This window comes from Cygnus olor, chromosome 5 (assembly GCF_009769625.2).
Source record: "Cygnus olor isolate bCygOlo1 chromosome 5, bCygOlo1.pri.v2, whole genome shotgun sequence".
Taxonomy (NCBI): Eukaryota; Metazoa; Chordata; class Aves; order Anseriformes; family Anatidae; genus Cygnus; species Cygnus olor.
Window position 1 is genome coordinate 47,216,792 of NC_049173.1, and position 21,891 is coordinate 47,238,682.

At 45.7% G+C, this 21,891-nt stretch overlaps 1 protein-coding gene across 1 annotated transcript in view; it reads right to left on the minus strand.

Annotated features, from left to right (window-relative positions):
* MUC6 (mucin 6, oligomeric mucus/gel-forming) overlaps positions 1-21,891 on the minus strand; it is a 62,611-nt gene that overhangs the window by 21,612 nt on the left and 19,108 nt on the right. Inside the window, exons 18-36 of the mRNA XM_040558129.1 lie at positions 21,724-21,833; positions 20,784-20,935; positions 19,853-19,994; positions 19,082-19,192; positions 17,607-17,792; positions 16,920-17,159; positions 16,185-16,341; positions 15,300-15,443; positions 14,737-14,799; positions 13,680-13,724; positions 12,711-12,908; positions 11,515-11,784; positions 10,791-10,838; positions 10,150-10,404; positions 9,371-9,418; positions 8,529-8,924; positions 6,411-7,062; positions 4,654-5,073; positions 2,582-2,998 (exon numbers count right to left, since the gene is read on the minus strand). Coding sequence (XP_040414063.1) covers positions 2,582-2,998; positions 4,654-5,073; positions 6,411-7,062; positions 8,529-8,924; positions 9,371-9,418; positions 10,150-10,404; positions 10,791-10,838; positions 11,515-11,784; positions 12,711-12,908; positions 13,680-13,724; positions 14,737-14,799; positions 15,300-15,443; positions 16,185-16,341; positions 16,920-17,159; positions 17,607-17,792; positions 19,082-19,192; positions 19,853-19,994; positions 20,784-20,935; positions 21,724-21,833 — 4,054 coding nt within the window. The remainder of the gene's footprint in view (positions 1-2,581; positions 2,999-4,653; positions 5,074-6,410; positions 7,063-8,528; positions 8,925-9,370; positions 9,419-10,149; positions 10,405-10,790; positions 10,839-11,514; positions 11,785-12,710; positions 12,909-13,679; positions 13,725-14,736; positions 14,800-15,299; positions 15,444-16,184; positions 16,342-16,919; positions 17,160-17,606; positions 17,793-19,081; positions 19,193-19,852; positions 19,995-20,783; positions 20,936-21,723; positions 21,834-21,891) is intronic.

A 21,891-nucleotide genomic window follows, 5' to 3' on the forward strand; every position in this document is an offset into this window, starting at 1 on the left:
CTACCCCAAGCCTACTCACTGAGGGGCAGAGAAATTTGTCAGCTCATCTCTGGGGCCCCCACCCCAGGAGGGACTTGGGTGTATGAGAACAAGTCCAGAGGAGGACTAGCAATGACTTCTGCCTGCTCCGTCTGCACCTGCGGGTGCAGCCCGTCAGGACCAATGCACGTATGGATGTCTGGCTTGCTTAACCCGTCCTTAACACAGCCATCATCAGCCGAGGCAAACTCCTTTATTTCAACTTCCTCTGAGGCCTCAGGGGTACAGGACTCCTCAGGAGAGCCTCTGGCATACAGACAGAGGCAAAGAAGGCATTCAGTAACTCTGGTTTCTCTATCTTCTGTCACCAGGGCACCAACCTCATTCATTTCTGGGCCTACATTGCCTCTAGACGTAGGTTTATCCGCAATGTATTTGAAGAAGCCCTTTCTGTTGTCCTTGACCCCTCTTGCATGTTTTAATTTTAAGGAGGCCTTAGCTTTCTAGTTGCATCCCTACATCCTCTGACAACAGTCTTATTCCTCCCAAGTGGCCAGCCCCTCCTTCCATGATCTGTAGACTCTCCTCTTCCACTTGAGTTTGCCCAGCAATTCCCTGTTTAACCGTGCAGGTCTCCTGGCTCTCTTTCCTGACTTCCTACCTGTTGGGATGCTCTGATCTTGAGCTCGGAAGAAGCAGTCCTTGAACACTAACCAACTGTCTTGGGCCCCTTTTCCTTCAAGTACCTTGTCTTTTGGGATTTCCCCTAGCAGCTGCTTGAAAAGGCCAAAGTTGGCCCTACTGAAGTCCAGGTTTGCGATTCTGCTCAGTACTCTGTTCCTGCCACATGAAATCCTGAACTCGACCACCTCATGGACTCTGCAACCAAGGCTGCGCTCAACCTTCACCGCTTCAGCCAGCCCCTCCCTGTTAGTGAGGACAAGATCCAGCAGTGCTCCTCTCCTAGTTGGCACATCCACCATTTGCATCAGCAAGTTATCATCAGTACACTGAAGGAACCTCCTGGACTGCGGATGGCTGGCTGAGTAGGCCTTCCAGCAAATGTCAGGGTAGTTAAAATCCCCCACAATAACCAGGGCCTGTGCTCATGAGGATGCTACCAGCTGCCTGTAGAAGGCCTTGCCAACTTCCCCATCCTGATCTGGTGGCCTGTAATAGACACCCACAACACTATCCCCCATGCCGGCCTGCCCCTTAATTCTCATCCACAGACTCTCAACTCGCTCCTCATCCACCCCTGGACAGTACTCAATACAAGTAGTTGCTCTCTCATGCAAAGAGCAACTCTGCCACCGCGCCTTGCTGGCCTGTCTTTCCTGAGCAGGACATACCCATCCATGGCCACATTCCAGTCACGTGAGCTGTCCCACCATGTCTCTGTAAGTGCCACCAGATCATAATCTCCTGACCGAACATGGATTTCTAACTCCTCCTGCTTATTCCCCATGCTACGTGCACTGGTGTACAGGCACTTCAGGGAGCGAGCTGAGCACGCTGATTTCACCCTAGGAGGGTGGGAGGCCTCCCAGTCTTCATCACTGCTAGGGCGCTGCTCCACTGGTGCAAGCCCAGCTACAACCCCCTCCCCCTTCGGATCTAGTTTAAAGCTCTCCAAATGAGCCCTGCTGATTCCTGCCCCAGAACCCTTTTGCCCCTGTGAGATAAACCTTTCCCATGTATTACTGTCAGGCCTGGAGTCTTATAAAACTAGACCGTATCAAAGAACCCAAAGACCTGCCTGTAGCACCAGTCACATAGCCAATCATTTATGGACTGGATCCTTCTATTCCATCCCATGTCATCACCCCAGAATGGAAGGAGGGAAGAGAAAATGACTTGTGCCCCAGACTCTTTCACCAACCGTCCCAAGGCCTTGAAGTCTTTCTTCATTCCCCTCAGACTACAGGACGCAGCTTCCTCCCCACCCATCTGGAAGATCAGTAGCGGGTAGTAGTGTGCTGAGCACACCAGGCTGGGGAGCGTCCTGGTGATATCCCTGATCTGAGCTCCAGGTAGACTGCAGACTTCCCTTCAATGAGGGTCAACTCTGCACATTGGGCCCTCTGTTCCTCTCAGAAGGGAATCTCCTACTACAATTACCCTTCTCTCTTTCTTTTCGAAGGCAGTCATGAGGCATGGTGTCGACTGCCTCTTCCTATGTGACCTCATAGGCGGGCCATCCACCACATCCTTGCCTACCTATCCTTCAAGATCCTCCAAATCTATTATGGAGGGGCACCTGGAGAAGCGAGGTAGATAGCGAGAGGGGTTGCCCATGACGCTGAACTGGGACTCGCTTCTAACCCTCCTCGTCTTTTTAGACCCCTACCTCTGCCTGACAGCCACAGGGCAGAGGCTCCACCACCCTCTGGGGGGTATCCCCCTGGTGCCCTTCTCTCTGGCACGCCAGGGAACACAGCTGGCCCAAACTCACCCAGGGGCTGTTCCACACCATTTGACATCAGGGTGAGTGATAAATGTCATGGGAAAACAGAGAGGAAAGAGGGATAGAAAGAATGATGGCATTTGTCTTCCCAATACAGCGCATGTAGAGCAGAGGGAAGAAAGGAGGGAGCCTTACCAGGGTGCGAGGAGCTCGGCGCTGCTGAGGACACAGTTGAGAAGGGGGAGGACGCAGCCGAGGGCAGCGGGCTGGTTTTGGCTGTGGAGGGTGCGGAGGACGCAGGCGACTCTGTGGGAGCACTGGTCCTCGGGGGAGAGGGCTTGGGCCTCAGGGTCGTAGGCGTGGGCTTTGGCCGGGAGCTTGGGGGCCACGGGGAGGAGACTGTGGAAGGGGCGGCAGATGGCAGCCTGGTGCTGAGAGGGCTGCTGGGGGCAGGCGACGTCCTTGGCAGCGGCACTGCTGGGCTGCTGGCGGGGCTGGCCTCGCTGGGCACGGAGGTCTTGGACGTGCTGCTGGCAGACGTGGCCGGGGTGGTCTTCTCCGTGCTCACAGGTGGCACGATGTGTGGCACCGTTGTCTTCTTGGGGGTGGAGGCTGCCGGGAGGAAAGCACAGGGGGATTGAGGGTGGCAGGGCAGGAGGGGCAGGCAGAGGAGGAGCGCTGTTCCCTGGGCAGGTGCCCCAGGACTGACCCAAAGGCAAGGAAGGTAGGAGCACACAGCCCTGAGTCTCGCTAGGCAAGAGGGAGGGATAGGCCAGGGGCTGCTGCCCTTCCCCTCCCCATCCTGCTTCTCCCCACAAAGGTGGCACAAGGACAGCGCCCCAAGGCTGCCCTCCAGCAGCTCAGTACCCTCTGCTTCTGTCTGGAAGAGGAGCCAAAATGACAGCAATATGTCCTAGTTTTGGCTAGGGAAGAGTTAATTTTCCTGGTAGCTGGTATGGTGCTGTGTTTGGGATTTAGGATGAGAATAATGCTGATAACATACCAGTGTTTTAATTGTTGCAGAGCAGTGCTTACACTAAGGCAAGGACTTTTCAGCTTCTCTCACTGTCCTGCCAGCGGGCAGGCTGGGCGTGCAGCAGGAGCTGGGAGGGGACAGACCCAGGCCAGCTGACCCCAACTGGCCAAAGGGGTATTCCATCCCATCTGATGTCATGCTGAACAATTATATGGGGGGGCTGGCCGGTGTGGGGGAACCAGCTGCTCGGGGATAGGCTGGGCATCGGTCTGCGGGTAGTGAGCAATTGCATTTTGCGTCACTTGTTTTGTACACAGTAGTAGTAGTAGTACTATTATCATTGTTATTACTTTTCCTTTCTTTTCTGTCCTAATAAAATTTCTTTATCTCATCCCACAGGCTTCATTTGTTTCTGACTCTCTCCCCCATCCCAGAGACGGAGGGGAGGGTGAGTGAACGGCTGTGTGGTGCTTAGCTGCCGGCCGCGTTAAACCACAACGCCACGCTATCATGATTTCATCCCAAGAGCCTGCTAAGCCCTACTCACACTCTCGTTCGCTCCCCTTCAGGAGGAAGGGGGCTGACAAACAAAAAAGCAAGAGGGAGGAAGAACTCATTCATCAAAACACATACAGTGCAAGAACTGAAGAAAAAAAAAAAAACAAGGAAAAGAAACCAATGCTGAAGTGAAGCAAAGGCAATCACTCCCCACCTCCCACCAGCACACCCAGGCTCTGAGGAATGGCTCGTTCTGAAACCTGCAACCCTCATCTTCTTGCTGAGCATTTTGTTGTACGGTAAGGAATGCCTCGCTGGGCTCTTGCTGTAAGCTGTGCCAGCTCTGTCCCCTCCATACCTCATGCCCACCCTGAGCCTACTCGCTGAGGGGCCGAGAAAGAGAGAGGGCCTCTGTCATAGTTTTCAGCTGTGATACAGTTAATTTTCATCACGTAGCCTCTGTGGTGAAGTGTTTTTGATTTAGCATGGGCATAATGTTGAGAAAACAATGACATTTCATCTGTCACTGAGCAGTGCTCACACCGAGTCAAGGACTTTGCTTCTGATGCTGCCCTGCCAGCGAGGAGCCTGGGGGTGCACAAGGAGCTGGGAGGGGACGCAGCCAGCACAGGGGGCCCAAACTCACCCAGGAGCTGCTCCACACCGTTCGTCATGAAGATAAGCAATAGAGGATGGGTTGGAGCAGGAGGAAAGGGGGACACTGGGAACAATGGCATTTGTCTTCCCAATAAAGGACAAGCAGAGCAGAGGAAGGGCCAGGAGGGAGCCTTACCAGGGTGCGAGGAGCTCGGCGCTGCTGAGGACACAGTTGAGAAGGGGGAGGACGCAGCCGAGGGCAGCGGGCTGGTTTTGGCTGTGGAGGGTGCGGAGGACGCAGGCGACTCTGTGGGAGCACTGGTCCTCGGGGGAGAGGGCTTGGGCCTCAGGGTCGTAGGCGTGGGCTTTGGCCGGGAGCTTGGGGGCCACGGGGAGGAGACTGTGGAAGGGGCGGCAGATGGCAGCCTGGTGCTGAGAGGGCTGCTGGGGGCAGGCGACGTCCTTGGCAGCGGCACTGCTGGGCTGCTGGCGGGGCTGGCCTCGCTGGGCACGGAGGTCTTGGACGTGCTGCTGGCAGACGTGGCCGGGGTGGTCTTCTCCGTGCTCACAGGTGGCACGATGTGTGGTACCGTTGTCTTCTTGGGGGTGGAGGCTGCCGGGAGGAAAGCACAGGGGGACTGACGGTGGCAGAGGGTGACAGTGCCCCAGGGCTGCCCTCCAGCAGCTCAGCACCCTCTGAGTCTCCATGGAAGGGGAGCATCTCATTTTGTTTCTCTCGGGGTTCACGACAATGGTATGGGATATCATCTGCGTGCTGCAAGCCTCTTTAATATCTTTATTGATGACTTGGATGAGGGAATTGAGTGCACCCTCAGCAGGTTTGCAGATGACACCAAGTTGGGGGGCAGTGTCGACCTGCCGGAGGGTAGGAAGGCCCTGCAGAGGGACCTGGGCAGGACGGGTCGATGGGCAGAGGCCGATGGGATGAGGTTCAACATGGCCAAGTGCCGGGTCCTGCACTTTGGCCACACCAACCCCATGCAGCGCTACAGGCTTGGGGCAGAGTGGCTGCAAAGCTGTTCAGAGGGAAAAGGATCTGGGGGTGCTGATTGATGCTCGCCTGAACACGAGCCAGCAGTGTGCCCAGGTGGCCAAGAAGGCCAACGGCATCCTGGCTTGTATCAGGACTAGTGCAGCCAGCAGGACCAGGGAAGTGATCGTCCCCCTGTACTCAGCTCTGGTGAGGCCGCACCTCGAGTGCTGTGTTCAGCTTTGGGCCCCTCACTACAAGGACATCGAGGCCCTGCAGTGTGTCCAGAGCAGGGCTGTGAAGCTGGTGAAGGGCCTGGAGCACAAGTCCTGTGAGGAGCAGCTGAGGGAACTGGGGTTGTTTAGTCTGGAGAAGAGGAGGCTCAGGGGAGACCTCATTGCTCTCTGCAACTACTTGAAAGGAAGGTGTGGGGAGCTGGGGGTCGGCCTCTTCTTGCAGATAACCAGCGATAGGACTAGAGGGAAAGGCCTCAAGTTGCGCCAGGGGAGGTTCAGGCTGGAAATGAGGAGACATTTCTTCTCAGAAAGAGTGGTCAGGCATTGGGACGGGTTGCCGAGGGAGGAGGTGGAGTCACCGTCCCTGCGGTTGTTCAAGGAGAGGTTGGACGTGGTGCTTGGGGACATGGTTTAGTGAGTGATATTGGTGGTAGGGGGACGGTTGGATCAGATGATTTGGAGGTTTCTTCCAACCTTAATGATTCTGTGATTCTGATGCTGCCCTGCCAGCGAGGAGCCTGGGGGTGCACAAGGAGCTGGGAGGGGACGCAGCCAGCACAGGGGGCCCAAACTCACCCAGGAGCTGCTCCACACCGTTCGTCATGAAGATAAGCAATAGAGGATGGGTTGGAGGAGGAGGAAAGGAGGACACTGGGAACGATGGCATTTCTCTTCCCAATAAAGGGAAGGCAGAGCAGAGGGAAGGGCAGGAGGGAGCCTTACCACGATGTGAGGAGCTCGGCGCTGTTGAGGACACAGTTGAGAAGGGGGAGGACGCAGCCGAGGGCAGCGGGCTGGTTTTGGCTGTGAAGGGTGCGGAGGACGCAGGCGACTCTGTGGGAACACTGGTCCTCGGGGGAGAGGGCTTGGGCCTCAGGGTCGTAGGCGTGGGCTTTGGCCGGGAGCTTGGGGGCCACGGGGAGGAGACTGTGGAAGGGGCGGCAGATGGCAGCCTGGTGCTGAGAGGGCTGCTGGGGGCAGGCGACGTCCTTGGCAGCGGCACTGCTGGGCTGCTGGCGGGGCTGGCCTCGCTGGGCACGGAGGTCTTGGACGTGCTGCTGGCAGACGTGGCCAGGGTGGTCTTCTCCGTGCTCACGGGCGGCACGATGTGTGGCACCGTTGTCTTCTTGGGGGTGGAGGCTGCCGGGAGGAAAGCACAGGGGGATTGAGGGTGGCAGGGCAGGAGGGGCAGGCAGAGGAGGAGCGCTGTTCCCTGGGCAGGTGCCCCAGGACTGACCCAAAGGCAAGGAAGGTAGGAGCACGCAGCCCTGAGTCTCGCTAGGCAAGAGGGAGGGATAGGCCAGGGGCTGCTGCCCTTCCCCTCCCCATCCTGCTTCTCCCCACAAAGGTGGCACAAGGACAGCGCCCCAAGGCTGCCCTCCAGCAGCTCAGCACCCTCTGCTTCTGTCTGGAAGAGGAGCCAAAATGACAGCAATATGTCCTAGTTTTGGCTAGGGAAGAGTTAATTTTCCTGGTAGCTGGTATGGTGCTGTGTTTGGGATTTAGGATGAGAATAATGCTGATAACATACCAGTGTTTTAATTGTTGCAGAGCAGTGCTTACACTAAGGCAAGGACTTTTCAGCTTCTCTCACTGTCCTGCCAGCGGGCAGGCTGGGCGTGCAGCAGGAGCTGGGAGGGGACAGACCCAGGCCAGCTGACCCCAACTGGCCAAAGGGGTATTCCATCCCATCTGATGTCATGCTGAACAATTATATGGGGGGGCTGGCCGGTGTGGGGGAACCAGCTGCTCGGGGATAGGCTGGGCATCGGTCTGCGGGTAGTGAGCAATTGCATTTTGCGTCACTTGTTTTGTACACAGTAGTAGTAGTAGTACTATTATCATTGTTATTACTTTTCCTTTCTTTTCTGTCCTAATAAAATTTCTTTATCTCATCCCACAGGCTTCATTTGTTTCTGACTCTCTCCCCTATCCCAGAGACGGAGGGGAGGGTGAGTGAACGGCTGTGTGGTGCTTAGCTGCCGGCCGCGTTAAACCACAACGCCACGCTATCATGATTTCATCCCAAGAGCCTGCTAAGCCCTACTCACACTCTCGTTCGCTCCCCTTCAGGAGGAAAGGGGCCATCAACTGGAAAGGCAAAAGAGAGGAAGAATTCAAGTGTCAACACATGGACAGTAGGAGAACTGAAGGAAAAACAAGAAAAAGAGACACACAAGTGAAGCAAAGGCAACCACTCCTCACCTCCCACCAGCACACCCAGGACCACCCAGGCTCTGAGGAATGGCTCATTCTGAACCCTGCAACCCTCATCTTCTTGCTGAGCGTTTTGTTGTACGGTAAGGAATGCCTCGCTGGGCTCTCGCTGTAAGCTGTGCCAGCTCTGTCCCCTCCATACCTCTTGCCCACCCTGAGCCAAGTTGCTGGGGAGCAGACAGAGAAACAGAGAAGGTCTTTGTCTTGGTTTTCAGCTGTGATACACTCCATTTTCATCACAGTATCATCTACGGTGATGTGTTTTCAATTTCAGATGTCCACAATGTCGAGAAAACATTGATGGGTGAGGTGTCGCTGAGCAGTGCTCACACCGAGTCAAGGACTTCTCTGCTTCTGATGCTGCCCTGCCAGCGAGGAGTCTGGGGGTGCACAAGGAGGTGCGAGGGGACACAGCCAGCACAGGGGGCCCAAACTCACCCAGGGGCTGTTCCACACCATTTGACATTAGGCTGAGCAACGGAAGTTGGGATAAAGAACTTGGAAAGGGGACACAGGTCGCAGGGAGACAATGCCAAAAGCAGCGTGCACAGAGGGTGGCTGTCAAGGGGTTTGGATTTCCCTGTACAAATAAAGGTGAGAACTGGGAAGGGGAGAAGGGAGCCTTACCAGGGTGCGAGGAGCTCGGCACTGCTGAGGATACAATTGAGAAGGGGGAGGACGCAGCCGAGGGCAGCGGGCTGGTTTTGGCTGTGAAGGGTGCGGAGGACGCAGGCGACTCTGTGGGAGCACTGGTCCTCGGGGGAGAGGGCTTGGGCCTCAGGGTCGTAGGCGTGGGCTTTGGCCGGGAGCTTGGGGGCCACGGGGAGGAGACTGTGAAAGGGGCGGCAGATGGCAGCCTGGTGCTGAGAGGGCTGCTGGGGGCAGGCGACGTCCTTGGCAGCGGCACTGCTGGGCTGCTGGCGGGGCTGGCCTCGCTGGGCACGGAGGTCTTGGACGTGCTGCTGGCAGACGTGGCCGGGGTGGTCTTCTCCGTGCTCACAGGTGGCAGTGTTGTTTTGGAAGCTGTCAGGCGGAAAGCGCAGGTCAGTTGGTAGTTTTAGAGCAAGAGGTGAAGGAAGTGAAATGGGCAATTCTAAGGTAAACATCTCCTTCTGGGGGTAGGGATAACACGTGCAATGCCGCACCCCAGTGACTCTTTTTTCTATAGAGTATAACAAAGAGATCTACGATGCCCAGCATTTCCCATCCCTTCCTGCTTCCCCCCAGCATGGCCACCTAGTAATGATTTTGTAAGGATGCCCTCCATCAGTTTGTCTGTCTGCTCTTTCTTTAAATTCTTTAGAAGGGAAGAGGTATCTCTACTTTCATTTTTCCATGTGTTTACAGGTAGTCTATCATGTGTCTGTTTTACAATGTGCTGGGAAGTTTTCCTGGGAGTGTTGATGCTACTGATGGGACGGGCATACACCATGTGTGACTCTTTGCTCTCTCCTGACCAGAGCACTCACCTGTTACTACTTTACTAGTTGGAGTCTTAGCTCTGGTTGGCTCCCTTGCTACAAAGAAAGGGATGAGAGAAAACAATGGTTGAGTCTTGGAAAGGATCCTAGGCAAAGCATGTCGTGGCATCTCCTCAAAGAACGTATCCTGTTCGACACCAGGAAGACCTGGGCATTTGTAGCCCCATAGGTCTAAGTGGGAGAAGTGTACCCTGGAGTTTGAGCGTGCACCTTCTTGCCCACCCTCCACTGGTGACATTTTTGCACCCAGGGTCAGCATCTGTCTTTATGTATGGAGTAAGGAGTTGCATTTATTGTCCCATCTTTGTAATGGGTGTGTCGGGGCCTGGGCTTCCTTTGGGTGGAGAGCATCCTTGTTTTTTGTCTCTCACCCCAAATTGTCCTGGAGTTGTAAGCTTCTACTCTCCACTGCCTTCTCTCTCGCCCCCCTGCACATTCTCAGGGCACCACTGTAAGGGGAGGCATTGTGTGTTAACTAGTCTCCAATTGCTAGTTGTAGGGCAGGAACTGACAGAGGTCTGTACCCTGATAAAGTTCTGTGCCCCAGAGCCAAACCCCTGAAGCAGCAGGGGAGGAGGATGTAGTTAGGACCAATGTGACTGCCAGTCCCAGGATGTGCCTGAGTTCCAGGAGTCCCATGGCGAGGGCAGTAGGAATAGAAAATGAATACTAAAAGTGAAACCTGTGCAGAACATGCCACTTAGAATAGAAGGGTGGGAGCTGAAAGGAGCAGGCAGCAGCAGCAGGAAGAGCACGAGGGGACTTACCGGGATGTGATGGTCTCAGCCGTGTTGAGGGCAGGGCAGATGAAGAGGAAGAAACAGATGAGGCTGAGGTGACAGGTAAAGAGCTGGGGCTTGGAGACATCTTTGTCAGTGGGACTTCTGGACTGCTGGCAGGGCTGGCTTCTCTGGAAACAGAGGTCTGGGAAGTACTGCTGGCCAATGTCACAGGTGTGGTCTTCCGCGTGATGAATTGTGGCACAGTGTGTGGCACAGTTGGCCTTTTGTGGGTGACAGCCACTGGGAGGAAAGCACAAGTCGATTGAGGGTGGTGGAGCAAGAGGGGAAGGTGACAGAGGTGGGCAGTTCCATGACAGAAGCCATGGGCTGACACTGGGACAAGAAAGGCACAGATCCCTCCTGCTGGGCAAGAGGTAGGAATGGCCCAGTGGCTCCTACCCTCACTCTCCCCTTTCTGCTTCTCCCTAGGAATACAGGGCAAGAACTGGGCCAATTCAGCACCCTCTGCCTCTTCCTGGACCTCATGAGGGAAGATGAAGAGCCTCTCCAGATGTGTGTGTCTCCCTTGAAGGCACTCCAGGCTGGGCATGGGCATCCCATGGGAAAGCTGGGTAAGTGAAACAGAGTTGTAGGCCAATGGCAGCTCTCAGGTCCTTCTTACTCACCTACTGAGACTCGGTGGTGTAGAGTGGTTGCTTCAGTTCCCTCACTCTCTGTAAAGTAAGGACAAGTGGACATTTAGTAATGGTTGATGTCTGAGAAGGTGCCTAGTTAAAGTGGGTTGTGATGCTTCCTCAGACTAAGCTGTAATTGTTGGCACAAGAAGATCTGGATGTATGCACCCCAACAGTAAGGATGGGAGATGTGTGGATTGGGAGAGAGCGTGCGCCTGCCCTCCCACTGCTACTGACTTCTCCCTGCACACTGTCCCAGCTTCTGGTGTCAGAATACAGCATCAGAGGAGGCTGTGCTTGTTGACATACGGAGTACCTGGCATCCCAAAGTGTAAGTACCTTTGTGATAGATAGGATTTATGATTTTCGGAGAACTTGTTACAATGGCATGGGGGAACACACATTCCACCATCTGTGAGTTTTTCAAAACTCACTTTGAAGCACAGAGTGATTTTGCCTTAATTTGGAGGAATTAGTAGAATATGGTCTCAAAGAGAAATGTTAGGTTTAAGATCTTATTTGGATGTCTGATGCTTGTTCCATTGTGGGACACCGTAATATCTATTTTTGTCACACTTCTTCAGTCACCCATGCCCTTTCCTATTTGCCATGTTAAAGACATCTAGTAAGAATGCCTGTTTTTATTACAAGGAATCCATTGACATGTTTTGTGAGTGATGGCTTCACATGACAGATATTAAAACACAGTATTTACCTACTGTTGTTAGTTCAGGCTGACTGGAAGTTGCAATCTGAGATGTAATATGAGAAGGCATAGAGGTGGTTGTCATTTCCTTTTTGGTAGGGGTCTCGAAGACTGGTGTGGTGACCCTTACTTTTTCCGTCTCTGTTGAAGCAGTGGTTAATGAGGCAGTAGGTGTAGATATTGGCTTAGTGGACGTGGTCCTTTTTGTTGAGGTAGTTATGGAGGGTGTAGTGACAGTTGTGGTCATACTTGGCGTAGTAAAAACCAATGTTGTATGTTCTTTTGGAGTAAAAGTAAAGAATATAATGTGAGGAATCAATTTACTTAAACCCGTATTCCAGAGACCCAAATTTTGCCCTTGCTCTTTTCAATGCTTTATGTATAATTGTTTGTATTTGTGTTCTCATAATCTTGCCATATATTTTCCACTTGTATTTGTTTTCTCATCTCAGATATTTCTTTGATCTCATTTTGTGTTTTTCCTGTGCTAATTATTTTTCATATAATTTTCCTAAGAAGTTAGCTTTGATGTCACTTATTTGCTAAAGTCTGTATAACTTAGCTAATGACAATTTCATTGGCTAATCTTATGTTCTGAATTGGCCACAGTTTCAGCTCCCCACAATTTGTATTACAAAATCAGATAACACCATATCATAGGACTTCACTTGTCCCAGTGCTCAAGTCACCTGGCACAATGGCAGCCCTTGAAGTTTTGTTTTAACTCCTGTGGCACCTCTTTTATTTCCACTTTCTCTGATAGCCTGGTTCCAGGATGGATTTTTAGTTGAACTGCATGTCTGTGGGAAGTTGCGTCCTATTATGAGTCTCCTCATAACTGAACTAACTCTAGAATAGGGGCTGAAACTAAGCTAATAAATCCAACTGGAGTTGAGGTGGCTCACCGCTTATAGAACTTCTAATGTGCTTCTCAGATGAGTCACGCCTAAGTTGTTTTGGTTGCATTTTTAACTATTGTCTATATCCTTTCTCTTTCCAGGCACTTTCCATCTATGCTTCTGAACATTTCTGGTTTGCAAACTCCTTTCTCAAAGCCTGCTTTGCCTACCTCATAATTTGCAGCCTTATGCTTGGATGTTGAGACAGCTTGCAATACCTATCAGCTTCTTAGTAGAATGATGTCTAAACTATGTATAGAATGGGTTTGGTGTAATTTATTTTAGACAGTAACGCTAACAACCTACCAGTTGTTGACTTTATTGTGACAAGAGGTGTTGCTGATGAAGTTCTCGGAATGGTGATTTTTGAAGTTATTGTTGGATTTGTGGTCTCAGTTGATACAGTAGATGCAGAAGAGGTAATAGCAGGTGATGTTGGTAGGATAGTTGCGGGTGATGTGACTGCAGTAGAGCTTCTTGTTATGTTAGGCTGCACTGTTGTTACTAAGAGAACAATCAAAATCAGAGGATAATAAATAATTCTTAATACTCTATTATAAAAATGCCTATATAAATTGTTTTTTTAAGTAAAAAAAAAAACAAAAAACTACTTATAGTAACAATTATTAATAGCTACTACCTTAATTTCAAATGAAATATCTGAGAAAAGCTTTCTATCTATTCCTTTGCAATTATTCGCAGTATATACATTGAATAGGAATTTTTGCAGAAGCTTATTCAGAAAGCCATCAGTGTAACTTTTTCCCAATACCTTTCATCTTCATGGAAATTAATTGAATTTTTAACAAATTAAAGATCAGTATGTACAGATTTCTTTCGTGGATCAGGCTGTTGGGGTTTGGTATACATGAGTTTCCATGAAGACCGTCTTAAACTGACCAAGTGTTAAAGGCCAGTAACCATTAAAAATTGTGGTGATTTTTTGGTGTGATTTTTGTGTATCAGAAACGAAACAGGAATCCTTTTTCACTTAGAGAGATATTTCACTGCTGATATCTGGAATTGCCTAAGTGTACTCAAGAAACACTATTCTCTCAATAATTTCCTTTCCCAATTTAAGAATTCTAACAAATGATTCTAGGAAAAAAATTGTGATAATTACAATAGTGAGTAGTTTTTCATTATTGCATCTTAAGCATGTGTAACTGGTGATGTCATCATATCAAGCAAAAACGGATAGTAGTTATCTCAGAAACACATATAACAATGTACATCAATGTGTAAGTACTTGTTTTAGCCAACTGCTTAACTAACCTGTTAAAGGTGAAGTTTCAGGTGTAATACTAATGCTTTCATATCCTGTTGGATAAAGGTAGAACAGGTTAAATTTGTGAGTGAAAACATGTTAAAAATATTCCAAATAAGGCTAATTTCAGATTGGGAGAAAAATACTTTTCCAAGGATTATGTTAATCAGTGAGATCATCCTGAAAATGTTTGCTACTACTTATTTCAGTGGTGAGCTTCACATGAAAGGGCTTTAACAATGATGAAAAAGTTAATACACCTCACAATAATAATACATGAGCATATTTTTGCTGCCTTTCTTATGTCTCTTATGGATAAGGGCACTCTCTGAAAATGTGTTGTTTTGTTTTGTTTTGTTTTTTTTTATGTGTAACTGAGATCACTAGCTGAGATTCCAGTTTCACAGGCTATAATTCTGTAAAATGAAAAAAAAATGTCCTTGAGGTCATTTTTAAAATCTGCATAGAAATCTAAACTGTGCAGCTGGAGTCTATCCACAACATTATTTAGTAAGACAAGTTTTCAGAGTAGCACACCATATGGTAATAAATCTTAAGTTAAAATAATTAAACAAACAAACAAACAAAACAACTTAAAGAGAATTGCTATGTGAAGTCCACTAGCTAGGTCTGATTCCTTTCTACATGTTCTCTTTGTTTAAGAAAGGCATTGAATGTATCTGGGACCTATACTTTTATCTTTACCTCACATAGATTAGAACATCAATGAACTCTCAGGAACACCCATATTTTGAAAAGCACTCACACTTACAATGAATAGAATTTTTCACCTTCCTGATTAAAATCAATCAGGGTCTTCCAGCTTCTCTATTGTAGCATTCCTTACCCTAATCCATATTTTAATTAGTTATTTTCATTACTTTATTTATCAACCAAAGTTTTACATATTAGCAGTACAGTAATAAGATTCTTTTGAAGAAGAGTTGTACTAGGATGAACACTCATTGTTAATTGAGAGGTACTAGGAAAAATATCTTCTTTGAGAACACACAAAGGTTTTAGTTACTGTAGAAAAAGACAATGAGTATGTAGGTCCCTACTTACCACATGGCATGCATTTTTCCTTCTCATAGTCAAAATATTCATCATGAGAGCAGTTGTAACAGCCTGAAGAAAGGGGAAATTTGTTTTACCTTCCTCGGAGAACTGCATTTAGTCTATACTACGTATAATCTAATGTCTTACATTTCTGGCATGAAGAAATTGTATTGATTGCAACTTCACACATTTAGGCAACCACCCCCAACATAATCCTCAGAAGGATCTGCGTATGTAGTATTTTTTTTCTTACTCCAACTATATCTATTTGCCTAATAGAAATAATACTCATAGTACATAATACATATTTTTTTTACATAAATAGAGCAAATTCTTTTAATTTGGTGCAATTCAGAGGATTTCTCTTCAAGATAACCTGAGCTCAATACAAAATTAGGTACAGTACAGGTAATTACACTGATTATGCATTTAAAGCAGTAACAGTAAGGTAAAGATCAGCAAAACTGCTTTAAAGATAACACCCATTAGAGCACGACTATCTAAATGTGTCATGACTGAAAATAATTATCTTACTGCTTTGTGGTTTGAAATAGCATAGCTTCAATTACCTTCAATGTTGACATATTTGTAGTTTTGGTTTGGACAATTACAGGGCCTGTAATGCCAGGTGCAGTTGTCATTGTTGTAGGCATAGGATAAAGCACCTCCACTTCCTGAATTTCTATGAGAATTGTAATACTCACAATAGACAGCTAAAAATGGCAAAAAACAGGAGAAAAGTCAGAATTTTGTAAATTAATGACATATTTTCAAAGTACTTGAGGACAAAATTAATCAACAGCTTGAGTCAAAAATTTTGTCACTGGAATTATCACTATCTGATGTAAAATGGAACTTATGCTTTAGCGATGTGAGTCAGCTCCTTTTTCTGTGAACGGACTATGCAGACATTTCCACAATTTTTAACGTATAATATAGTGAATGCGTGAAAGAAACCATCAAAGATGACAAGTTTATCATTGATTTATGACACTCATCCTCTCTTTTCCTCCGTGTATGGTGTTCTGGGACATACTGATATTTTTCCTGTTTTACAGTGTTCCAGCCAACACAGCTGTCTTTATTCCCTTGACATCCACACAGATAGTGAATTCATCACAGCTAAAATGAAACATTTTTTTAGTTTCATATTCCATCTACTTACAAACTGACTATTTACTATACAGTAGCAGCAGAAAAAATATGCTGCCTTCTGTGATCACTTATTTTCTCATTATTCCACGGTAAAAACAAACATAATATTTTGGTTAATTTAGCACAAATGAAAAGTACAGAGTTCAAAATTCATGTGACTGAAATCAACTGTTGGCCCATACAGAAAACACAACCCATGAGGTGCACATGTAAGCAATTTCCTTTGTTACCATATTAATATACTCACAATAACAATAATTGTCTCTTAAACTGATTAGAGAGAGCTTAAAGAAACTTACGGCAAAACTCAGGGGTCCTCCAGTCAATGCAGATACCTTTATCTAAGCAAGCCATCGCATATACCGCAATGGCATCACACATGCATTCACAATCCCCTCCAATGTCACAACCACAAGAGTCTCGAACGCAGGCCTCATAATAGGGCATACGATTCACCTGCATTGGAAAATTAAGTCGTGAATTTTCTAGGATTCATTAGTGCCTATTTTTTAAGAAGTTTTTTCCTGGGTCCTTGTTCACGCTGGGTAAAGTGAAGAGCAGATGTTCAATTAAAGTGAGAATAACTAGTATTTCCTCTGACCACTTGTCAATGCAACCCCTCTTCAAACAACTCTTTTTAGCAAGAACATAGGTATCTGCAGACTAACAGTAGAAGCTGATGAGCTTTTTCCAGATGCCTACATTCATATGAAACATATTATGTATAATCAGCTTGAAAAAAAAACCAAACCAACAACAAACAAACAACAAAAACAATACAAAATCCTGCCTTTCATAGATATGCATGACCACTGCAGTGTTACCCGCGTTTGTGACTTGTGGTCACTTCCTGAAAATGGAGATTTTTCTTCAGAAGGCCTGGTTCTGATGAACCTTGTGACACAAGTCACAATAGATGACTTAAAAGGAGCAGCTGAGGGAACTGGGGTTGTTTAGTCTGAAGAAAAGGAGGCTGAGCAATGACCTCGTTGCTTTCTACAAGTACCTAAAAGGAGGCTGTAAGGTATTCTTACCTTATTGTGACAGGCAGAAAAGACTTGGCTGTTGATGATGGAACATGTCTTTTCTGCCCAAGCTTTACGGTAAGGGTTCTTGCTACATGGGTCCACTACAAAGTATACATCCCCACAGAGAGGATTCTCTTTCCAAGAATTCACAAATTCCAACTCGTTTGATGCCACATACTTGCTTCGGGTTTCAAAATCATCTTTCATATTGCCATTATAGTTCCCACACAAACCACAGATAGTTTCCTGCATGAAATGAAAACATCGTAAGTTGCCTTCCCTCTCAATTACTGACATTTTTTCCTGTGCTTCAGTGGTGACTGTGATCTGCAAATACTCTCTCGTATGTTCTTAGCACCTTGTGCATGAGGTCCTGTTCATCAGTGGATGCCCCGCTCCTCTGAAGTGTAATTTGTCATCATTTAGAGATCAAATTCAACCAAAGCATGCAGTTGTTGCATAAAATACAAGCTCTTAGCTCAAAAAATTCCTGTCATGCAGAAGGGTAATGACATAAAGTCAGCCTTTAGTAAAAACCTCTGTTCTTTTGGAGATAATGATGAATAGAAAATGAATTGTTAGCAGCATCTCTGAAAAACATCTGTCATCACAGAGAGTCAAGACAACTGTCATCAAACTGGCAGTTCAATCTGAACTGAAGGATAATTTACTGAGGAAGTTATTCTGCAGTACCTGTGTTTCCCTGGAGATCTTGATGAAGAAGTTCATGTGCTTATTCCAGATAAGGGTCATGTTGTATTTTCCTGGGATAACAATATCAAACATCAGGTGGAGAGCATTCTTTTTCACGTTGTATCGCACTAAAGGATTTTCCCCGGAAATAGAGAAGGTTTCATCTCGCAGTACAAGTGTTAAGTTCTGGAAGAAAAATTACGTGTATGTTACAACTTACCAAGTTTCAGTATTTTTCTTACCTTCCATGTCACACATGCTGAAGATCAGATACTGTGCTACTATAGACCATCTTGTCATTCCTGCTTATTCTCCAGTAACCAGACACTGCTGAATAACTTTCTGTCATCAGTGACGGAGATCTTAAAAGGTAGTTGAGTTTCCTTGGGTAGTTAGCCTATCTCAAAATAATTGGCTTTTGTTTCCTTTTTTTTTTTTAATGTATATGCAAATCTCCATAGAAATATTAAAAAAAAATATATATATATACAACTGTCCTCATTACTCTCATTGTTACCTACACTAGCACTTTGATTGGATTTGGTGGAAATAGTATGGGCATCTATATGAAGCCAACAGAGTAGAGGAGGTACATCTTCATGTGTTCTTAGAAATAAAATATAAAAAGTTACAGAGAAAATAGATCTATCACTAGAGCTCTTTTACTATCTCCTACTCTCAAGTGTACTCTTACAAATCCTGTTGTGGTGCAGTGTTTCAGTGTCTAAATAATAAACAGAAAGGTTTGTCTGGAAAATGCACTTATGAAGCTGGATCCTGAGCAAACAATAAACTTTTTCAGCACAGCACTGATGAGCTGAAACTGCCAATATTCAGTAACATGGCAAATGTGTACTGCTTGTAGTGACTGTTAATTGGGATAAAATCTCATCCGTCCATATATTTCTCTCTGTCTGATAGTGAAAAGACGCTAAAATGAGATGATACTACTGGGCATTACTGTTCAAGTACAGCCAAGAAGGGCAAAACTTATCTGATTTTATAAGCTGTCAGACAGCAGTAGAAATGAGGATAATTGCTCATTACTTTAATTTCAAATATGTATCTCAGGTAAAACAGTAGCGATCTGGATATATTTTGAATTGGTGGATATTACCTGCACTAAGAAATCTGGAGAGGTTTTGTGTGTCATCCATGATAAGAATTCCTCAATTTTATACTAGTGTTTTCTTGACTGAGTTTGGTAGAAAAAATAATCTTTTGACAGAGCCCACTGTTGAGTAGGTAAGGTTCAAAATTTTGTGGCTTCTACATAGGCAAGAAGTTTGAGGACTGAAACACTGACATGAGAATTGATAAAAATGATGGCAGTTTCTATTAACAATGAAGCTCCAGGTTAAGCACATAATTTCACATATAAAGACACCACTTTGAAGACACATCTAAAGTTTCCAAAATTGAAGCAAGTATGGGCTTAAATGACTATTCTGCTGGATAACAGAATAAGATCTTACCCCAAGGTAAATGCTGATGGATCTAGAGCATGTAACCCCTGATTTCCCACAGATGACATTCTCAGTAACAATTTTAAAAGAGGAATGAGGTCTATTAACACTGCAGCCATCCTAAAAAAATAAAAACACATGCAAAAAGACCTAATAGACTCTATGTCTGAAGTATAACAAAGAAAGCTTAAGCATATCATGACTGTGATTCTGCCTTTCGGCACAGCAAGCCATCTCTATCTGATATTCTCATTCTCATGTGAGAGACAGCCTATCTGTGAATGTCTTAAAATTCACTGCTGGCTACTAAAAGATAGGTCCTAGAATATTTTACGGCTTTCGTAGCTGAACCGTTCTATTCCTTGCAGAACCCACACCTTAGGTAGGTAGAAAGGAAAGAGTTACTGGGGTATCATGCTTTAGCTATTTCATTGTTTTGGGAGGTATCAGTGACGACCTCTAATTTGGTGGTCAAACTGACATCACTTCACTGAAAGACGTAAGTGACTGGTACAGAATATGTTACACATCTATGACTTTATATGTTATTTAATCTAAAATTGGTTGCACTTACATTAAAAATGGCATTTTGAGAACTAATGGCTTTTCATTTTAAAAGATGAAATAAGCAGAAAATATAAAAACACCTTAAACGTTTAGAAAGATTCAAAGTGCTCTATTGAATATAGATACACCCTATGATATTTTCACCAGCCATTTAAATCAAGGTATTCCTTGATGCTAAGATACAGCCAAAAGAAGCAGTAAGATCCAGGTTACCATAGCTAATATGTATTCACAGTTGCCGTCAAAAACAAAACGCTGTCCATCAAAAGTGGTGATGTGGCCTTCTCCATAAAGATTACACGTTGAGGAACACTTTGATTTCTGAACGCATTTCCATTTGCCTTTCCTGCAAGTGCTGGGAGTGAGAAGAGAAACTACACTCAGATTTCAAAGGAATACCACCTTAACCTACATCTTCTTACATACATGCATTTTTACAGATAAGACATTCATTTAATTGACTTGTGTACACTGTGACCAAGTCACAATTAATGTAAGATATAAATACATAAATAAAACTTATGGATTGCTGAGAAAATTAATTCATGATAAAGAAGAAATATTCACTCTCTTTTTCTTTCTTTTCCATTAAAGAAAATATAAGCTCATTTCTTTTTGCTGTTAATGAAAACAGCTCTCTCTGTTCTGTGTGGTTTGGGTGGTGGTGGTTTTTTATACTAGATTAGAAACTGGAAAGTGAATAAAGTACCTTGATAATGCTGCTAAGGAGATGGAAGCAATCTTTTTGGGAGGTTGTTTATATCTATAGAGAAGAAGGAAGACAGTGCCCTCATATTTATTTAGTTGTTAATCCTTGTGGAGCTGTTAATCTTCAACCTTACGTAGTTTACAGTTATATGCCCTACTAAGGATGCCCTTATTCCTTGGATATAGAGGTGGCAGAAATATCCCTGAAGCCAGTACAGCTGACTAGTAGACCATGACTCTTTCATTTATACATAAATATTGCCGAGCGTTAAGCTTCTCTTTATTTAAGGAATATAGTGCTTCGTCATTGTATTCCTTCAGTTTAACTTTCAGCTTTTGCTACTTCCTACTCTCCTATCAACTAAATGCTTTTTTTATATAGTTGTACAGCTGAGTGAAACAGAGGTTCAGGAATAGAAAGTGGTGTGACTCTTACCAGATTTCACATTCAGTTTGGATCTGTTCACCTTTTCCATATGCAAGGCCACCATATTCACAAGGACAATCCTCAGCTGGAACACACCTGCCATCAAGATTTTCATATAGCCCATCAGCGCAGACACAGCCTGATTCGCATTTAGTAGGTATCTGGTAAAGATCAACAGATTGCAATACGAAAAAGAATGTAAAATGTATTTTATCTTGTATGTGACTGGCGTCAAGAGTGAATCTGTGCTCAGTTCTAGTTTTCATTTCATTTAAATGTTATGATTTTCTTCATGCTAATATACTAGTCAATTGAACTAGTTTCACTGAAGTTACAAGATACACCTGTTGTGTGAGACAGTAAACATACTTGAAGACTGAAAAATTTCTTTCATTCCTACCAATCTTTCAGACAAACAGAGGGCAATATGTTTTTTAATACGAGGGAACACTATTACATTACAATCTTCCAGTCAGTCTGTTTCCTTAGTATAAAAGCAAAAGAAAACCCTAGCAGGATAGACCAGAAGTTCACCTAGTTTAGGTATCTTGAACCCTACAACCATCAACACCAGATATTTGGGAAAGAATCGAACAGAAAACATATACATGTTCTATCAGTTTCTAGCAACATGCAGTTTATGGAGCCAGAGGTGATAGTGAAGGATTATATAATCCTTAATGGATTTTTATTCTATTTGTTTCATATAATTTAATTCAGTAATCCATTTAATTTAATTCCCTTAATCCCTTTTTGAATGTGTGTATGTTTTTATTGTCTACAGTCTGTGGAAAGAAGGTTGGTGCTCAATTATATCATGTTAGAAGAAATATCTCCTTTCATTTCACTAGAAGGAACTGAATCCTGCCCAGATTTCTCACATTCTAGGTAACTACCAGAACATTCTTCCTCTCCTAGAGGATTAATATCCCAGGGCTGTGAAACTCACACATTCGATTCCAGTAGCTAGCATCTGACAGGTAGGGGCACATGTGGCTCCATACTTGTTTTCTAAGTTGTCAGAACATGATATATATTTCTTAGGAGCTCTGCAGCTTTCTATAAAAAAGGAAGAAAAACAAACATAGGAAACTGTGAAGTAGCAATTTTATAGCAG